The following is a 21,906-nucleotide window of genomic DNA, read 5'->3' on the forward strand; positions in this document are numbered from 1 at the left end:
ATCCCAGGAATGAAGGTGCTTCTGCTTTTCCTACCCTACCCCCACAGGGGTATATTTTTAATACACTGGGGCTCCTAGACTGCATAGTTTATTTTATTGAAAAGGAGTGCCTTTAAGCAAGCTTGATCACTGATTCACCTCAATTAAATTATAGGTTGCTGCACAGCCAAGTGTAAGTAGGGTTATTGACTTAGGCTTCAATGTGCTATCAAGCAGATATAATCTGATACAGGGGTACCCACACACCATAAACTAAACAGGCCTGGGTATGCTCCTATAGTCCTCAAATATAGATGTAGCCAGGGCACTCACAGGACTTGACAGGACAAATTATGGATAATCTATGTTTTTGTCCAACATTTCATGGGGCACAGCCTAGAGAAAGATGAGCTCTGCACCATTAAAATGTCAGACTTCAATAAAAAACAGAGATCATCTGTAAATTCTTCTGTCAAGTTTTGTAAGGCCACATCTACAGTTAAAAGAGGTCTAAGTTAGCTCTTTCCTGCAGTGTGTGGACTATTTTAATGCACAGGCTGAGGGATGTGTTTACTGGGCTTACCTGTAGACACTTTATTCCCTGTATGCTTTTGCTGACACAAACTGGTGACACTCTTTCTAAAATCTGGAGGTAACAAATACACAGATCAGGTAATATCACAGATGTATTTATTGTGTTCACTGGATGCCTGCAAACACAATAATAGTTAGACTAGTTTTCTAGCCAAACATAAAGATAAAATCAATCAAAAAGAATAATGTTACAATTTTATACAGCCACCCATATTTATAAAAATGACTTTCCTGAATATCAGCCGGTAATACATTTAATCGCTGTTACTGGCTAATACTTTCACTGGGGAATTATTGTAAAAAGCAGTCCAGAGAAATATGGGAAATAAGTACTGACTTTTGAAACAAGTTTGGGTTATTGTATAAGGATACATAGGGCCCAATATAAGGTTTTTCTAAATTAATAGGAACAGGCTTGTTAGTGTTTTTGCTTTTATAAAATAATGGGCATTAGCTTCTGTAGGTGATCCTCCTCTTTTCGTGTCCCCTGCCTACTCCCCCCCCAGTCCCCCCCCAGTCACGTGCTCCCATAGGAAGTTGCTTCCCATGGGAGCACTCATACGGACTCACTCCCAAACCGACCTGTTTGCCTCTATTCAGACACACAGCCCAGCTCGGCCCCGTCCCCCGCTCTCTGTGCACAGGTTTTGACTGAAAGCAGCAGGAGCCAATGGCTCCCGCTGCTCTCAGCCAAGCCTAGCCTATGAGATCCGGGAGAGGGGAAAAGAGCTGCTGCAGACTGCACAGCACTGGACTGAGATTGGTGAGTATTTAGGGAGGATTGCGGGAGGAGCTGCAAATAATTTTTTTTTTTTTTTTATCCTAATGCATTGAATGCATTAAAGTGGTTGTAAACGTCAATCTTTGACTTGTACCTATAGGTAAGCCTATATAAGGCTTACCTGTGGATACTGTAAATAGTTCTTAAACGTGCACCGTTTAGGAGATATTTACTATATATGCAGCCAATTGTGCAAAAGTTATTGCGCCTACAAAATAGGGAATAGGTTTATAGCATTTTTATATATTTTTTTTTTACTAGTAATGGCAGCGATCAGCGATTTTTAGCGGGACTGCGACATTGCAACGGACATTTTTGACACTTTTTTTGGATAATTGACATTTATACAGCAATCAGAGCTAAAAATAGCCACTGATTACTGTATAAATGTCAGTGGCAGGGAAGGGGTTAACACTACGGGCGATCAAGGGGTTAAATGTATTACCTAGGAAGTGTTTTTAACTGTGGGGGATGGGACCGCCTGGAAGAGGAGACCGATTGCTGTTCCTAATCAGTAGGAACAGTAGATCTGTCTTTCCTCCCCTGACAGAATGGAGATCTGTCTATTTACATTGATAGATCTCCATTCTGTCTCTGTCAGGAGTCATCGCGGGTGGCTGGTGGGCATCGTGCCCACCGGCCACGCTCATTGGCTGTGACGTCAAGCTGCGGGCATGCGCGGGCCCCCTAGAGCTCTTAAAGCGGCCGATGTACAGTTACGGTGATTTTCCCAGGGGAGCCAACCTGCTGCAGTATAACTGCGGCAGCTGGTCCTTAAGTGGTTAAAAGATGTGGTGTTAAAGTGTTACTAAACCCACTACAGTAAAATCAGTTTGTATAAGCATTCCTATACTCACTGTGGAACCTGAGGGGTTAATCCTCTGCATTTTGTAAAACGGCTGTTTGATTCTGTATGGACAGATCCTCCTCTTCTTGCATTGTCTCAAAAACCTGTCTGGATAAGACAGAGTTACTGGAGTCAGGCTGCACATGCTCAGTTTAGTGTGTAATACTAGAGAGTTTTTTTTTTCTTGGGAGAGGGCAGGTGATCAGCACAGGGCCAATCAGCACTGCCCAGACAAAGGGTCAGGGGTCCTGCATCCTGATAACCAGTGCAGTATTAAAACTCCTCCTACAAGCTTTACTAGGCACTGATAGAAGTCACAAGACTGCAATATACTGCTGATGAGAAAATGTTTTATAGCAGTTTATATTTTGCTAAAATAATTGCATTTCCATGTTATATGTACTGTGGGAAACCTAATATAGTGAATGCAGGCCCCTGTATTTAAGCCTAAACATTTTCTTTAATTTTAAAGATTGTGGACACTCATATTAATTGACTCTCAAAGTGAAAATTGTACAGTTGTAAAAACACACATTACAACCCATTTACAGTAAACAAATGTTTTACAGTTCACCCAGTTCAATGTCTGTAATTATAATGTGTGTACTTTTGTACACATTGAAATCCCTTAACACATCTAAAGTTAAATATATAGAACTCTTTTGTCACCACTTTGGAAGATGAGTTCTAATATGGATTTATGGAAGATCTACTCGTACACAGTTGCTAAAAATATATGAGATTGGGGAGTCTGCTTCTAACAGGTGTGACTGTCGAAGACTGTATGAATGCAGTGCAAAATAAAAATCATAATTTATGGCACCTGACAGAAAAGTAATTAGTTAAGCTGAATGTACAGGGAAAATGAATTGTAGAGCGCTTGAAGAAGCAACCTAAAGGGTTTTTGAAAGCTTGCATTTTTAATAGCTTAGGTTACCCAATATAAAGTAACAAACTCCATAAGTTAATTGTAAACAAAACAAGAGTTAGGGTCCTTTCACACGGGCGGTCCGTTGCTTAGCAGGGGATCGCTCTGCTGATCCCCACTGAGCAGGTGGATGACGGGTCAGTCTCTTCTTGCTCACTGTGCTAAGACTGACCTGTCACAGCCTCGCTCTCCTCTATGGGGAGATCAGATTAGAATAGACTGTCCGTTTTCATCCGATCCCATCTGATCCGATCCACCAGACGAATGGAAAATGGGGTCACCATCTGTCTGGATTTCACAGACGTGATTGGATCAGATAGAAGCGGGTGTCACTGCTGACATCCGCCACTCCACAAAGGTAAATGGAGTGTCCGATCAGGTCCACCTGGCAGGCGGACCTGATCGGAAAGCCAGTGTGAAAGGGACTTTACAGTAGCCTGGGATTGAAGAAAGAAATGGCTGCACATCCAGAACTTCCGATTGCCTTTTATTTTGTTTCACAAAGATAACACCAAAGACACCAAACTGTGGTTTCACACATACATATTGTGCTTAATCATTACTAAATGATTACCAATACCAATTACCAATAACAGCTCCAAAAATTAAGCGAAAGCAAAGGTTGAGACAAAGGGTTATTTTTGCAAAGCCGTTTTTGTTACTCTGGATGTGTTATGAAGTAATGTTTCATGAGTACACTCATCCTCGAATGACTCTGGGTATGCTTTCTTACAAGTTGACTATGTCCCAAAGACATGCCCTTTACTGCCTGGCCAAAACAGATTCTGTAGGTGCTGCAAGGGGCGAAATATGTTACAGTGAGGTATATAATCAGAATGGATGTGTAAGGATAACACAATAACTTCAGAATTTTCAGGAAACAAATGTGAAAATTCTTGATGTGCAATTGATTTCCTGCTGGGTTTTATATAACCAATTGTACTAAGTCTCTGCCCGTACTTAGATGTCTGTTAGGAGACATGTCCTTGAAGCGGATGGTTACTTGTCAGGTCTGTCTATTACTTAAAATGTAAATAAGGCTATAAAATGAGCTGCAAAGCATATACGGCAGAGACAACAACAGCTGATTAACATAGAGGAGACTGTAAAAAGCATTCCATTTATAAATCTTCTTTTCCAAACTGACAACCATCCTAATTAAATGTGTTAAAAATAGAACTGCATCAGTGCCTGCATATCTAGCGTATTTTGTTAATCGGCTGGGTTGGTGCGTGGTTAAAATTATATTTTTAACTTATTTCTTTTTACTTTTAATTAAAAAAAAGAAAAATAACCTTAACCGCTTCAGCCCCGGAAGATTTTACTCCCTTCCTGACCAGAGCGTTTTTTGCGATTCGGCACTGCGTCGCTTTAACTGACAATTGCGCAGGCGTGCGACGTGGCTCCCAAACAAAATTGACGTCCTTTTTTTCCCACAAATAGAGCTTTCTTTTGGTGGTATTTGATCGCCTCTGCAGCTTTTATTTTTTGCGCTATAAACAATATAAGAGCGACAATTTTGAAAAAAACGCATTATTTTTTACATTTTGCTATAATAAATATCCCCCAAAAATATATAAAAAAACATTTTTTTTTCCTCAGTTTAGGCCGATCGTATTCTTCTACATATTTTTGGTAAAAAAAAAATCACAATAAGCATTGATTGATTGGTTTGCGCAAAAGTTATAGCGTTTACTAAATAAACATAATAGAAATGTCTAGTTCTCGGTCGTCCTTCGGGGAAGAGTCGATGGCTTTAGAGATGAGATTGGATAGGTCTCCTTCTTCAGTGTCTGCTTTTGGAGAAAGATTATCCCACGGCATGGGCGAATTCGGCTCTGCCGTGGGATAAAACGGATAAAACGGATATACCGTTTTATAGCATTTTTATTAAAATTTTTTTTTTACTAGAAATGGCGGCAATCAGCGATTTTCATTGTGACTGCGACGTTATGGTGGACATGTCGGACATTTTTGACACATTTTTGGGACCATTGTTATTTATACAGCGATCAGTGCGATTAAAAATGCATTGATTACTGTGTAAATGACAATGGCAGTGAAGGGGTTAACCACTAGGGGGCAGGGAGGGGTTAAGTGTGTCCTAGGGGAGTGATTACTAACTGTACAGGGGATGGGCTGGTGTGTGACAGGGAGCAGAGATCGAGTGACACTTGTCACTAGGCAGAATGGGGAGATGCTGTTTACATCAGCATCTCCCCATTCGTCCTCTCTGTGAGGCGATCGCGGGTATCCCCGTGGCGATCGAGTCCGCGGGACCCGCGACCCGACTCACGGAGCTCCCGGCCGGCGCGCCGGCGCGCACGCAATGTCACGGCGGGGAATTCAAATGGACCTACAGGTACGCCCATTTGCCCAGCCGTGCCATTCTGCCGACGTACATCGGCGTGCGCCGGTCGGGAACCGGTTAATGATCCATTATCTTGAAAAGAACAGATGGACTAGCTAGGGATTTCCAACCCCAGGAGGTGTTTCCTGGACAATCAGAAACCTTCAGGTGCACTATCACTTCTCCCTTTTCAGATAGTGCTTTTCATGACCTTACAGAGAGACTAATTCTGACAATGTAATGCTAGCCTCCTGCAAAGATGGTCTCTTAGAGCAAAACTAAACCTATGTACAAAAATGTAGTATGAGTAAGCACTTATTATAGTGTGAAACGCGTCAGTTTTTTCTGTATCGCCTTGCTGTGGTTTGTACTATGTGATCCCAAGTTTTCAATAAAAGGCATAAGAAACTTTCTTCGGAGTACGGCTGTCCAGAGTTTTTCCGCTCATATTGCACCTTACCAGTCTTCAACTGTGGTGGCTGCACTCATTTTCTTTCTTTAAAGCTAGGGACACTGCATCAGTGCCTGCATATCTAGCGTATTTTGTTAATCGGCTGGGTTGGTGCGTGGTTAAAATTATATTTTTAACTTATTTCTTTTTACTTTTAATTAAAAAAAAGAAAAATAACCTTAACCGCTTCAGCCCCGGAAGATTTTACTCCCTTCCTGACCAGAGCGTTTTTTGCGATTCGGCTCTGCGTCGCTTTAACTGACAATTGCGCAGGCGTGCGACGTGGCTCCCAAACAAAATTGACGTCCTTTTTTTCCCACAAATAGAGCTTTCTTTTGGTGGTATTTGATCGCCTCTGCATTGTGACTGCGACGTTATGGTGGACATGTCGGACATTTTTGACACATTTTTGGGACCATTGTTATTTATACAGCGATCAGTGCGATTAAAAATGCATTGATTACTGTGTAAATGACAATGGCAGTGAAGGGGTTAACCACTAGGGGGCAGGGAGGGGTTAAGTGTGTCCTAGGGGAGTGATTACTAACTGTACAGGGGATGGGCTGGTGTGTGACAGGGAGCAGAGATCGAGTGACACTTGTCACTAGGCAGAATGGGGAGATGCTGTTTACATCAGCATCTCCCCATTCGTCCTCTCTGTGAGGCGATCGCGGGTATCCCCGTGGCGATCGAGTCCGCGGGACCCGCGACCCGACTCACGGAGCTCCCGGCCGGCGCGCCGGCGCGCACGCAATGTCACGGCGGGGAATTCAAATGGACCTACAGGTACGCCCATTTGCCCAGCCGTGCCATTCTGCCGACGTACATCGGCGTGCGCCGGTCGGGAACCGGTTAATGATCCATTATCTTGAAAAGAACAGATGGACTAGCTAGGGATTTCCAACCCCAGGAGGTGTTTCCTGGACAATCAGAAACCTTCAGGTGCACTATCACTTCTCCCTTTTCAGATAGTGCTTTTCATGACCTTACAGAGAGACTAATTCTGACAATGTAATGCTAGCCTCCTGCAAAGATGGTCTCTTAGAGAAAAACTAAACCTATGTACAAAAATGTAGTATGAGTAAGCACTTATTATAGTGTGAAACGCGTCAGTTTTTTCTGTATCGCCTTGCTGTGGTTTGTACTATGTGATCCCAAGTTTTCAATAAAAGGCATAAGAAACTTTCTTCGGAGTACGGCTGTCCAGAGTTTTTCCGCTCATATTGCACCTTACCAGTCTTCAACTGTGGTGGCTGCACTCATTTTCTTTCTTTAAAGCTAGGGACACTGCATCAGTGCCTGCATATCTAGCGTATTTTGTTAATCGGCTGGGTTGGTGCGTGGTTAAAATTATATTTTTAACTTATTTCTTTTTACTTTTAATTAAAAAAAAGAAAAATAACCTTAACCGCTTCAGCCCCGGAAGATTTTACTCCCTTCCTGACCAGAGCGTTTTTTGCGATTCGGCTCTGCGTCGCTTTAACTGACAATTGCGCAGGCGTGCGACGTGGCTCCCAAACAAAATTGACGTCCTTTTTTTCCCACAAATAGAGCTTTCTTTTGGTGGTATTTGATCGCCTCTGCATTGTGACTGCGACGTTATGGTGGACATGTCGGACATTTTTGACACATTTTTGGGACCATTGTTATTTATACAGCGATCAGTGCGATTAAAAATGCATTGATTACTGTGTAAATGACAATGGCAGTGAAGGGGTTAACCACTAGGGGGCAGGGAGGGGTTAAGTGTGTCCTAGGGGAGTGATTACTAACTGTACAGGGGATGGGCTGGTGTGTGACAGGGAGCAGAGATCGAGTGACACTTGTCACTAGGCAGAATGGGGAGATGCTGTTTACATCAGCATCTCCCCATTCGTCCTCTCTGTGAGGCGATCGCGGGTATCCCCGTGGCGATCGAGTCCGCGGGACCCGCGACCCGACTCACGGAGCTCCCGGCCGGCGCGCCGGCGCGCACGCAATGTCACGGCGGGGAATTCAAATGGACCTACAGGTACGCCCATTTGCCCAGCCGTGCCATTCTGCCGACGTACATCGGCGTGCGCCGGTCGGGAACCGGTTAATGATCCATTATCTTGAAAAGAACAGATGGACTAGCTAGGGATTTCCAACCCCAGGAGGTGTTTCCTGGACAATCAGAAACCTTCAGGTGCACTATCACTTCTCCCTTTTCAGATAGTGCTTTTCATGACCTTACAGAGAGACTAATTCTGACAATGTAATGCTAGCCTCCTGCAAAGATGGTCTCTTAGAGAAAAACTAAACCTATGTACAAAAATGTAGTATGAGTAAGCACTTATTATAGTGTGAAACGCGTCAGTTTTTTCTGTATCGCCTTGCTGTGGTTTGTACTATGTGATCCCAAGTTTTCAATAAAAGGCATAAGAAACTTTCTTCGGAGTACGGCTGTCCAGAGTTTTTCCGCTCATATTGCACCTTACCAGTCTTCAACTGTGGTGGCTGCACTCATTTTCTTTCTTTAAAGCTAGGGACACTGCATCAAATACTTTGGTCATCTTGCCAGAAATGTAGTGTTCTTGTCACTTCCTGTGAGCTGACCTAAAAACATAATAAATAATGTTATCTTATTTGTGTAATCTACTACTTCCATCATCCACTATGTAAAGTTGTAAAGGCAGACATGCTTGAAGGCCATACAAAAAGATGGCAACCACCCCAATTTATAATTAGCCTTTGCAGTTAAACGCACAAGGAAGGGCAATGCACAACACAAACAGACAAAAATGTCCCAGCCCACTTACCAGATAGCCTGTCTAACAATTCATGTTAAAAACAGAGGTTTTAGTTGCACACCATTGCAAATATATGTAAAAGCTGCAGTGCCTACATCCAGGCTCCTCTGTGTAATGCAGTCCTTACTCCTTATTTTTTGAGAATCTCCAAGTTGGAGCATATATAGCAGCAGATATATTAAGGGCAGGTTTGCTTGGAGGAAGCCTACTCCTCTTTAAAGGCACAGAGACACATTGGGCGCTCAGCAAGAGCACAATGGCGACTGGAGGCATCCATTGTGTCCGCAAGCCAAACCAAGCAAACAAGCTATACAAAAAGATATTAAACACCCCAATTTATAACTAGCCTTTGCAGTACAGCAAAACTGCCCTTAATTTATTCACTGCTATATATGCTTCAACTTGATAACTCTCAAAAATATAGCGTTAGGACCCAGAACAAAAAGAAGCTCTGACGCAGGAACTGCAGCTTTCACATATATTTGCAAATATGTACAACTAAAACCTCTGTTTTTAACGTGAATTGTTATTGTTAGCTGTGTTGTTTGAAGGCCAGCATGGATGGTCCCTCCATAGATACAATGGAGGAATGAGCGTAATCACCCAGGAATGAGAAGATTGTTAGGGTTTCAAGGAATAACAGTGTAAATTAAGGGTAAGAGCCTGAATAAAAGAAAACTAATGCAGCCACCACATGTAAGAACTGGTAAGCTGCAATATATTACAACTTCCCTACAAAATTACATTCTGCCTCTATGTTGCTCAGTGTGCATTCATGTGATCTAAGCCTGCTATGGGACAGGGTTCAGTGAAATGCATCTTGAGAATACTGAGAGGTCAATTTGTATAGAGTATTTACCCAGGTTTTGGGGTTGCTTTTCTTTTGAATTAATCAATTTTGTATTGATTTTATTTTTATTTTTGTTGACATATTGACTATAAAGAAACGTGCACTATGAGATGCTAGCAGGGATCTCCAAACTTTGGCCCTCCAGCTGTTGGAACTACACGTCCCATGAGGCATTTAAAAAACTCTGACATTCACAGACATGACTAGGCATGATGGGAATTGTAGTTCCTGAACAACCGGAGGACCATAGTTTGGAGACCCCTGTGCTAGAGTAACAGTGAAGAAATGCATCTGTTTACAAGCACCAGATCTAACTATTGCCCTGTTTTTAGACCTCCCCGCACCCACTGTAAGACACTGTGGCCCTCTGAATCCTGTTTCTGTGAAATTCCATGAATAGCTTCTGGAGTCCCTCATTTAATTTGGGAAGGTGTAACAATGGGATCAACAGGTCTATCCTGAGGAAATTATAATGTTTTGCCATACACTGACATTATTAGTCCCAATTCTGTTAGCTTTCCTTTACTTCCATCCTCCTCTCTTCAGTACTGAATAACAGGGAGATCCTAACCCTCTGCTAAGTCGAAGATAGTGTAACTTTCTCCATGTTCATAAGCCTTTAGTGTCTAAAAGTGCCTTGGGGTTACAAATGGGGCTTATAGAATTCTCAATTACTTGATCTTGCAAATAATGCAGGTTTAGTCTTGAAGATGCAGTTGTAAACTCTGTATTTTAAATTGGCACAGTGGGACAAGAGGAGGTGGAATACCCAAACTATAGCATTCACTGGGTGGGTCTTAGCATCCGGAAGCATCGCACACTATCCCCCAGAGCAGTCAACAAAATAAGAGATTCTAGTGTTACGATGTTCCAGTTCTTTGACACTATTCCAGCGGAGCACACCCTCTTGACCCAGGCTTCAGGCTAGGGGCTCTCCAGGCATAGGGCCTGCATGAAGGCCTAGTCCTTCTGGCCCTGAGACCCCACAACAGGCACGCTGTCTGATACCACAGGGGAATCTGCTGTCAGTAAAGGACCCTTCCAGAACAGTGCCTCACTGTTTTGTGAAAGCTTAATATAACCCACTGCTGAAAAACTCACAAGTGTTTGGCCAGCTGACAAGACAGAAAGGACTCACTGTACTCACCCCTATCAAAGTACGCTGGAGCATTCTTACCAGAGTTTAGCAGGTGATGCAGTGCAGATTGTCCATTGGCACAGTGTTCTTTACATAGGGAACATATCCCTATACTATTTTTCCTGCAGTTAAAAGTCAAATCTCTACCTTACTACAGCCAGTGCATAGACCACACTGGTATTCCATAAACAATTGCATTTTTGTTGCAGAATTTACATAGGAGGCACACAATAAAAACATGGGGCAATGAGAAATAATAATTAAAGGCACTGTTCACCTTTGGAAAAAAAAAATGAATACATGCACCTGTATTGATTAATAAAAAAGGTGCATTTATTATTTTTTTGCATTGGAGCCTGCAAAGCATTGCAACAGCGATCAATGGATTGCTGGTGCAATGGCGTGACTGTCTTAGACTATTCCTCCAGACCCAGGTCTGTACCAATGTATGGACCTTCAGATATGGGGCAAGTGTTGGTAATATCATTGCAATTGTACACCATTGAGAATAACAAGTATCTCTGCCATGGTGGCAGACGAGACTTGTAGTTTTTTTTCAATCACAGATTCCTGCTCAGCCTAGCCAAATAAAAAAAAATGACAGAAGCTACTGGAAAGAAGAACTCCCAGATTCTGTAGGGATCTGAGGAGAGAGTAGTGTTAGATGCATTAGATTTAGATGGACTTGACCAACATATTAAAGCTGAAGTCCTTTCAACACTTCTTAAAGCGGAACAATACTTACATAGGCTCCAGCGATGTGGCATCCTCGAGCTCCCCGTCCTACCCCTGACATCTATGGCAGCTGGCTTCTGGGTCTCAATCGCTTGGCCGTGTCATTGGCCAGGTGGGAATGCCAGTCAGATTTGGCATTGCTGAATTTGTACAGTGAGCTGTGTGTGCGTGGCTCACTGTACAGGAGTGGACAAGCAGGTAAGACGCTTTAACGAAAAAGAGACAAAGCATGTCTCTTCTGCATTAAAATGTTTGCCTGTCCACCCATTTTAATGCCTTAGCCTAAAGTTCCACTTTAAGCAGTTACAGAAACAGTTTTTTATCCTTTTGTGATTAAAGGTTTTACATACATTTATAAACCATTGTAATAACCCTTGGCAGTGTTAAAGCCCAAAGTAGACCCTCCTATCCTTTACAGCCAAGTAAGTTACCATCTCAGCCTTTGTTTGATCTGCCATAGTGTTGCACATGTGATCAGCTATGACACCAGCCATTTGATGGCTTGACAGTTTGGTTGAGAGCACAAGCAACCATGACAGTTACCATTCATGGCATGTCTTCAATATAACGGTTTTGGGAAACAGTTAAATTGATGGGTTTAGATCGATTTTAAATGGTTTGCTCCACCTTCTAGTTGCTACTTTTGCTGGACAGCTTGGTCTGCTACAATGAAATTAAACCCATCGATTTAACCATTTCTCCACAGCATGCCATAGAAAAGAGTGTGAGCGGTGTGCTCTGTGATCCAGGGGACACTGCTAATCACAGATTGAGGTAAAGAGCCATTCAGCGGCTATTTACCACGTGATCAGCTGTGTTCAATCACAGCTGATCACGGATATAAATACAAGCTGGTTATCGATACTCCTTTCCTCATGCTGACAGCAGATAACCAACTTCTCTAAAAGGGACATGTACACTTATAATCGGGGCACTGTTCAAACAGTTCAAACAGTGCCCACCATTGATGCCAATGTGTGCCCACCAGTGCTGTCAATCAGTGCCCACCAGTGCTGCCAATTAGTGTCCATCAGTGCTGCCCACCAAGGTTGCCTATCAGTGCCCATCAGTGCCACCTACCAGTGCCCATCAGTGCCGCCAACAGTAGAGCCTCATCAGTACCCACCAGTGTCTCCTCATCAGTGCCCATCAGTGTCTCCTCATCAGTGCCCACCAGTGCCTCCTCATCAGTGCCCATCAATAGCGCCTATGAGTGCAGCCTCATCAATGCCACCTCATCAGTGCCCTTCAGCACTGGTGGGCACACATTGGCAGCACTGGTGGGCACTGTTTGAATTGCACCAATATTTAGGACACTGATAATCAGTTCCCTGATTATCAGTGCCCATCAGTGCAGTCTATTAGTGCCCATCAGTGCAGCCTCATCAGCGTACATCACTACAGGAGGAAAATTACCTGTTTTCAAACTTTTTTTAACAAAGTATGAAAAAGTTTTTGTTTTTTTTCAAAAATCTTGGTCTTTGTTTGTTAAGCAATAAAAAAATCAAAACACCCCATTGGTGATTAAACATCACCAAAAGAAAGCTCTATTTGTGTGAAAAAGGATTACAATTTTGTTTGGGTACAATGTTGTCATTCAAAGTGTGACAGTGCTGAAAACTGAAAATTGACCTGGTCAGGAAGGGGGTAAAAGTGCCCAGTAGGCAAGTGGTTAAAGGAAGTTGAAAAATAACAGACTTATTGGCCATATCAATTGGTGAAAATAAATGAAAAAAAAGCCTTAAAAAAGAAAATGAATGGTGCCACCACCACTTTAACAAACAGTGTACTAAACAATTAGCAATTTTAGTACAAAGTTTCTTTCTTGGATCACATCACTATTGCAGTTTACAAAAATGAAATTCATTTATTTTCAGTTAAATAATGTGGGGAAATAGAAATGGATCAGGGTGGCTTTAAGAGATAAATATACAAAGACCCCGGGTTATTGCTGATCTTGACTGTATTTGTGTCCGATATTTTGTCTCTGAAGGTTTATCAACACTGCAAGCTGTGCTGGATTCTGCAGCTGAGAAGAAATGGCAAGTGACAGCAATCAACGTTGGCAACATTAACAATGACAGGAAAGATGAGACGTACCGTTCCCTCTTTCAGGATTTGGAAATAAAAAAGGAAAGGAGAGTGATTCTGGACTGTGAGAGAGATAAAGTGAACGATATTGTTGATCAGGTTTGTTCCATGCCTAGATAATACTGAATACTTATTACATAACAAAATCATTTATTGAATGCTTACACTACCAATACCACTATACATTACAATACCATTATGTAGCCATGTCACATACATCTTACAAATATAGCCTAATATAAAGGAGCTCTGAGAAAATAAGTTTATTTTCCAGTTCAAATGACCAATAATCAGTTCACAGATTCTAAAATCATAGTGTCCAGTTACTGCACCCAAAGCTGCTCTCAAATTAGCAATATAGATCTATAGGGAGAAGAGAAAGGGGAGCACTTCCAAGAATAGCCGTATTACTAAAAGACAAACTTTTTATCCTCACCTGGTACATGGGTAATCTATCTATTGCATTAGCAATCTGATCTTCATGGCTGCATGGCTTCCCCTGTGTCTCCTCCCTCCTCCTCTTCTGCGGCCATTAGGATTGCTTCAACTCTCGGCCAATCAGGTCTCATGACCCGCTTCCTGAGCCAGGATTGGCTGGGAGGAGAATCAGGAAGACAGTATTAAATATTGATTCGCTATTGTCACACAACTGGGTGGGCTCAGGGTGCAGTGCCTTGAGCCCACCCTTTTTTGAAGCCAATTAGCTAATTAGCTAATCATAGAAAAATGGAGATGTATCATAACACAGAGTGGTGCTGTGGATACATAATCAATATAAAAGTTCCAATGTCCTATAACTAAATTGCAAAAGGAAAACAGATGGGACTTTGGACTTAGTAGGCACAGTAACACCAAGTATATATAACAAAAATAATTTATTGAAAAAAACATATAAATAGAACACCAGTTAAAAACCACAGATCACATGAATACATAAAGATATTTAGTGAAGCGGTTGCTATACAAAACCATCTAGATACATAGTAACTCGGACATGAGGATAACCATCCAGAGTAGCGACAGGTCCGAGAAGATGGCTGTATAGCAGATCAACAGACGGTTAATTCATATCACACAAATTCTCAACATGTTGCAAGTGTCTTCACGCTTCTTCAGGAGCAGAAAATGTGGTGTGGCTATCAAAATACATAACATATAATTAGTATATACTGTAACCATAAAATCCAAAATACAAATGCAAAATACTACAATTAAAGAAACCCATGCTGGTCAGACCAATTCGGCAGAGGATAGGACACCAAAGGGGGCAATGAAAAGTCAAGGGGGAAGGGGGAGGGGGGAGGGAAGGGAGGGGAAAAAAAAGGGGGGGAGGGGAAAAGGGAGAAAGGGGGGCAGGGCAAAATAAGTACTTACTGGGTAAATATGTCTATGATCATATAAAATGACCCGCAGAGGTATAAGAAAGCGGACGGTGCAGTTAAGCACCACGTAAGATTCCATGAGGGTGTATAGATTAGTAATGTAACCTACAGAGAGATATAGAACTAAATTCAATAAAAAATGAAAAATGATAAATAAGTCGAAGACTTTTTAGGTTTAAAGAGTATGGCATAACTAACTCACCAACGGCTGGGTTGTTTAGAGAGATATGTATCATATGAACCGTAAAGGCTAACGGTACCTGAGTCCCATGGGAGTAAAGGTTAAACGTGTGGTGCCGTCCGTCTGCTGGAGCGGGTTGTACACAGTGACAGGGCACAGTCCTATTTGAGTGCATGTCCTGTCCGTAGTCAGCCAATCGGCGTAGCCGACGTGACGTCATCCGGACCAGCCGAGAGCTTCCAGTGTGCAAGCTCGCCACTTGTGCCAGGAGCGCCATCAGAAACACAGACGCGCGCCTACCAGGGGGAGGGGCGCACGCAGCACGGAGCAACAATGGCCAGCAGGGGGAGGGAAGAGCACCCGGCCATTGCGTGCGCCACAGCACCAAGGGAAGAGGTGATGTGACGCTGGGCGGCCGCATGGTAACCAAAAACCTGCCACCAGATGGCGCCCATCCAAGCCACAATGGACAGGCCAGCAAAGGAGAAATCAATCAATATGGTAATCAGAAAAAGTTACAGTTAGCAATTATATATAACAGATAAACAACTTAAACATCAATAGTCTTCATAACAATGGTGGTTTATACTTGAGGCTGAAGACCACACTATAGTAAACAGGTTGACCAAATAAAATCATACATATTTCCTATATATAGATTTGAAAGGACCTAAATCGCACAGCAGAACTAGGAGGGAAAAAGGGAATGAACATATAAGAATGAGGAGAAGAGGCTGCAAGGATTGTATAAAGCAGAGCGTCTGTACTATATAAGGACCGACTCTTACAGGAAAAGATAAATTAAAGAAAAGGTTTATTGGATTGAGCTAATCATGTGCTTCTAAAAAAAAAAAAAAAAACTTCCCACTGGAGTCCCTGCGTCCAGTGCACTGCATGTAAATTAGGGGCCGGGCGCATGGATTAGGGGGACGTTGCCCCTGCACCCCGTATGGATGGGCTGCTGTTGGTTGATATACCATTTGTCCCCAGCTTGAATCTCTGATCTGCATGTAGAAACACTGTGTGGGGTCTGCTGTGTCCTGTTAGTAGACATTCTATAAATCACTCTGGCTGCTCTCACTCTGAACCAGTATCCAGTCTCTGGTCTACTGGGACCGGCTCTGTGGGAGATATGATGTACACTAGAGCCTGCCGATATACAAACTTAAAGTGGATCTTTAGGCTAGGAATGAAAACTGGCGGACAGGCAGGATTTTTAATGCAGAAGAGACATGCTTTGTTTCTTCTACATTAAAGATACTTACTTGCCTGTCCGCCCCTGTACAGTAATCTGCACAAGTGTAGCTCACAGCACAAATTTGGCAATGAGGAATCTGACGGAACCCCCACACATGCACGGGAGTGACGTCATCTCGGCCTGGCCAATGACAGGTGAATATAGTTCCGCTTTAAGCTGGCCACACTTTATACAATTTTCTTGTACAATTTCTTTGAAAGTATTGTTTAGGTTTAACCTCATATTATATGGTTTTTGGTAAATCTAAAACAAAATTGTACAAGAAAATTGCAGAATGTATGGCCTGCCTTATTGTGTTTTGCCAGGCTCCAGTGCACATCAGACCTCCCACAGAGCCGGTCCCACTACACCAGAGATCAGCTACTGCTTCGGAGTGAATGAGAGGAGCAACCCCACACAGTGATTTATGCACTGTCTGCACATAAGACACAGCAGACCTCACACACCACTTCCACATGCAGATCAAGGATTCAAGCCAAGGACAAATGGCATAGCAGCCCAGGATCGATACCGATTGAATTTCTAATGAAATAGATACTCATAGAAAAGGCGCATTGATTACATGTGAACCAGGTGAGATGAAAAACTTTATCTCTGTCTTTTATTAATACGGCTATCCTTAGAAGTGCTCCCCTTTCTGTTTTCTCTATAGATTCATTGAATGTTGACACATTTGGAAAATTTCATGGATGAGCCTAAAATACAGTACATAATTAATCAAGTACAAAGAACAGAGATTGTAAATTGCAAAGGGAAACAGTTCCATGCAGTAAGAAACCATAATACTAAAAGTTTGTAGGCACCTATCACACTTAAATGAGCTTGTATGTTATCCGATTCAAAAGAAAATGCATTAATATGGAGTTAGCCCCTATTTGCATTTGTAACAGCCTCCATCCCTCTGGAAATATTTCTGCAATGTGCCTAGGGACTTAAGCCCATTGAGCCAAAAGAGTACTGGAGGAGTCAAATACTAATGTTGAACAAGAAGATCTGGCTTGCAGTTAGGTTTTTAATTCATCCCAGATTAGTTAAGGAGGGTTACGGTCAAGGCTGTGTCTAGACCACTCAAAGTTTCTCAACATCAAACTCATCAAGCACTGCTGTTTGATACACAGGATGATACCAAAATTAAAGAATCAGTTCTTATGCTGAGCCGGGTATTCCTATGAGAGCTTTCCTTTCAGCTCTAGATACCCCTTTCTTCCAACTAAAAACCATATACTGTAAAAATAGAAAATCCATCGGTAACCACTACTACCACCAGAGCAAGATTTCAATCACTGGTGACCAACACTGGTACATAGCATATATTTATATTTCCACATGGTTTGGGGAAAAATGTGTTATTGATATCCTTTCAAGAAAAATACTCTATATGTGCTTTTGCCTCCGATAGATACAGATCTATTGTACATTGTATAATGGTAAATCTGCCCTGTCTACCAGGTTTAAACTTTAGCTGCAAAAGGCACACGCATGAACCAGCTTGAAGAAATCCTGGGCAGATCCATTAGATGTCACTTGAAAGGCAAATGTGATAGGGTTGTTAAGGATTTTTCTGTAGTATGCACAGGCTTATTTAAAAACAGCAAATGTCCCTTTTTATTTCATTACTTACTCATCAGCACTATATCCAGCAAGAGCCTTGACCCCTCTGTTTAGTTCTTACAATAGAATGTAATTGGTGGCCTCATGCCCATCCCCCAATAATGAGTATTGTTTTTTTTTTTTTACTATTTCATCTGATAAAAATGTCCTTTCTCTGGCTCATTTGCTGAAAGTATTGGTGCATTTAAAGAGTACACAAATACAAACTTTAATTTGAGAGACATTATAACAAAAAACAAAACCAACAAAATGCTAAATTATTTAAAATTATAGTGCAATAAGAAGGTAATAAAATACTAGTAAACATTTGATATCTTTCAGAAACCAAATTAATTTGTAGATAATCATCTTCCTTTATTTCATAGGTTATCACCATCGGAAAACACGTAAAAGGTTATCATTATATCATAGCAAATCTAGTGAGTATAAATGAAATATACTTCCTAACCTCAATTGAAATATACTCTCTACTTTAATATGTACAGATTACTTTTTTTTTTATTTTGTTGATTTTACTGCCAATTGTGTATATGAAGGGGGTATCTGCAATCAAAGTGCTCTAATATCCCTTCATAGTTACTTTTGTTTCCATGTTACAATCCAGTTACAATGTTCAGCACTGTTGAAAGGTTGATTTTAACAATCATTTTAGTGAGTGCTAGGGCATGAACTTTTCAAAAAAGTGTTGTGCCAAAGGAAATTTAATAATTTTTTTATACTCTATCACATTGTGGTAACATGCATTTTTGCATGGTCATATGTGTGTTGCAGCCCCATTAAAGTTTAGTTCCAGTCAAAGCCTAATTAAGCTAAAATCTATTCCCACCCCCATTCTAAGCCTATTCTATCTATGTCTATACTTACCTATTCTGAAGTTGCTCTGGTCCATGACCTTTCCAGTAACAGTTTTAGTGTAGAGGAGAGGCAGCGACAACTGCTCCAGAGCCTGGGCCATGATGTCACCCATAGGCTTACTATGGGGCATCTATTGACGGCTGTCCCTCCTCTACACTGACATGTGACAGGAACATTTCTTTTGTGCACTAATGTGCATTGACAGTGCATTCAAAATGTATGGCATGCCTCAATGCATAAATACATGTTCATGCACATTCCTTAAAACAACATTTAATGGAAATGGGCCCTGAAAGTTAGTAGCTTAATAAGACAGGGAAAAAGTTCCTTCCAACTGTTATTGTTATCATTTTTGTTCTTGTTTTTATCACTTTCATTGATCTTTTAAACTGTTGCTTAGCTACTGTTGGATTTGTCTGTATGGTTTTGCTTTTGCTGCAGTTTTTGCTGCCATAGGAGTTATATTTTGTATTATCTCTTTTAACTATGCAGATGTAGCTTTGTACAGCTATTTTTCAGAATGACCTGCAAATTCTAGAACTCATGCATGAGTCACGCTAATAATCTCCAGCCACACATAGCTAAGGCTGTACCTTATATGCTTTAATTATATTCTAGGGTATGATGGTAAACACACAGAGAATGGCATAGCTGTAAATAAGTTTTCCTGCTTACAGCTGGAACTGTCAGGCTCGGTTCACACGGGGGCGACTTGTCAGGCGACCTAGCCGCCTGACAAGTTGCCTCCCGTTCTGTACAATGGAACCGTTCTAATCGGAGCGACGCAAGTCGCTCCGACTTAGAAGAAAGGTTCCTGTACTACTTTGGGGGCGACTTGCATGGACTTCTATATAGAAGTCGTCTTGCAAGTCGCCCCGGCAGTCGTGTGCAGGTCGCCTCGGTGAGGCGACCTGCAAGTCGTGCCGCCTCTGGTGTGAACCGAGGCTTAGGTCAAATGTGTGGCCTATCATCGAAGCTTTCTTATAATTTGTTTTTTTTTTTGGGGGGGGGGTCTCATGCTGCGGGGCTTAGCCCAGTGTACTTGAGGTCTTACTTGAGTTACTGCACAATCATGTGCAATAGTTCATTAAGGCATTCATTTCAGTGATTTGGGGGTGCAAGTGGGCAGTTTGCACATAATTAGAGGCAGGGTTTGCGTGGAACCTTGCAGTAAGTGGGCAGATTTGGGGTGGGACCCCCTTGTCACTAGGTCGACCTGAGCTGGACTGTGGGCAGGTTTAGCCCTGTCCTGTGGACAGGACTGAATGATAGATGAGTATGCACTCAAAGAGTACATCCCCCCATCTCCTCCAACAGCTGCCAAAAGCCAATCAGGAGTCCGAATCCCCAGAGAACCAAGGCTCTTGTCGATATCGCTGGATCTAGAGGGGGCTCAGGTAAGTATTAGGGGAGGCTGGAGAGGGATGCTGCACACAGAGAGTTTTTTACTTTCATGCATAGAATACATAAAGGTAAAAAACCTTGTGCCTTTACAACCACATTCGGAATTGAATAACATTGGTTTGACCATTTTGCACAGTTTTGCATAGCATGATTATACATTTTTAGTTTTCATTTTTATTATAATTTATTTGTTTACATACTAAGTATAGCGCTGCACATACGATTTGGAGTTTTTATCATAAACAGAAGTGTTGATTGCAGCAGTTGATGGGCGTGGGGTTACACAAAGTTTTTTGCTGTATACATTACAGTGTCTAAAATGCTTGTTAAAGTATGTAAATATTGCAAATCAGAGAGTGATTAGAATAATCTTTCATATCTCAATGTCTCCACCACCTATGATTGGCTGTCGGTTTTGACAGCTTCCTGGTGGTATAGGTTAAATAAGTTGGGACTCGTGCCTGAAAACAACTCCGCTTATTCCTACTTACAACTTATTATACAAGCTCTGCAGTGCGTGACTGATGGTTTCCCCTTAGGCATATATTGACAACCACCTTTTAAAGCAGGCTAAGGCTAAGATTTTCTATGTCCAGTCCTGGTGTTTTAGTGCACCCATGAGGCACAGGTACAGTGTCCAGCTCTGCTGCTTCCAGATTGTCTAAATCAGAATTCTTGCATTCCAGGCGTATGGGCAAGTAGCCCAACACTGCAGTATCTTAGAAACCTAGGAAGTTCAGACATTCTTGAGGTAGCATTTTGGAACTGACTCATTTATTCTGAAGTGGAAATTTGTGCACTGGTTGATAGACATTTCAGGAAGCTTTGAAAATCTGATCAACCTTAGATTTTTATTTTAATGCACAAGGTACATTGGGGTGTTTTGAGATGGGTTTTCAGTGTCAAAAAGTGAAATATTGACATGCCTGTAGGCTGCAGTGTGTACAGGAGAAAACTGCAAAGGTTAGGTGGACAATATTTGGAGGAGAGAAATGTGGAGGGTATTATGGTGGATGCAATGTTTAGGAGAAGGGTAGAAAAGTGTGGGATGAGATTGAAGGATAGGATACTAGCTGCTGTGCATGAAACAGACTACATTAGGTAAAAAAGAGATGCGTCTATGGTGCACTGGCACTACCTCTATGCTCTGGAGCAGCAAAGTACTGCGTGGAGAAACTATGCACTTAAGACATTTTCTGACCCATTGTCAAATCAGTTCCATGAGTGTGATGCTCCTCTGTGTGACTGAAAACAGGTGAAGAGAGTGTAATCTGCCTTTCTTCCAGCTCCTTCCTCCTCCAGCAATATCCAGCCAGTGTTGCGGTCCTTTCTGTGACATTACTACTTTTATTCAGCCAGTGGTAGAGCTGGCGATTTTGGACGAACAGGCATTTTTGTTTATGCCTTTCATGCTCTAAATGCAATTAAAATTGACAAGCACATATGCAACCTTTCCAGGTAATCTCCCCTTTGAAACTCTTAGGGGGTCTATTTATGAAAAAAAAAGCCATTTGTCCACTTAATATATATTAAAGTAGAGCTATAGGCATTTATCTAAAACAATTTGGATAGCACAAGGGAGTGTTATAACCCCTGTCAGATTTTTTTCCACCATCTGTGTCCTGTTGCAGAGATTTCCCTTCACTTCCTGTCCCATAGCCAAACAGGACGTTAGCGGAAATCCCTGCAAAAGAGGGGGG

General features: G+C 41.9%; 1 protein-coding gene across 5 annotated transcripts in view; it reads left to right on the plus strand.

Annotated features, from left to right (window-relative positions):
• Positions 1 to 21,906, plus strand: part of GRIA2 (glutamate ionotropic receptor AMPA type subunit 2) — a 253,373-nt gene that overhangs the window by 107,935 nt on the left and 123,532 nt on the right. For all 5 annotated transcript variants that reach the window (XR_012236634.1, XM_073605735.1, XM_073605713.1 and 2 more), the window contains exons 4-5: positions 13,418 to 13,614; positions 18,313 to 18,366. Coding sequence is in view for 4 of the 5 variants with exons in the window: in XM_073605735.1 (XP_073461836.1) it covers positions 13,418 to 13,614; positions 18,313 to 18,366 (251 nt within the window). In the remaining variant the exon portion in view is untranslated. The remainder of the gene's footprint in view (positions 1 to 13,417; positions 13,615 to 18,312; positions 18,367 to 21,906) is intronic.

This window comes from Aquarana catesbeiana, linkage group LG01, assembly GCF_042186555.1.
Source record: "Aquarana catesbeiana isolate 2022-GZ linkage group LG01, ASM4218655v1, whole genome shotgun sequence".
Taxonomy (NCBI): domain Eukaryota; kingdom Metazoa; phylum Chordata; class Amphibia; order Anura; family Ranidae; genus Aquarana; species Aquarana catesbeiana.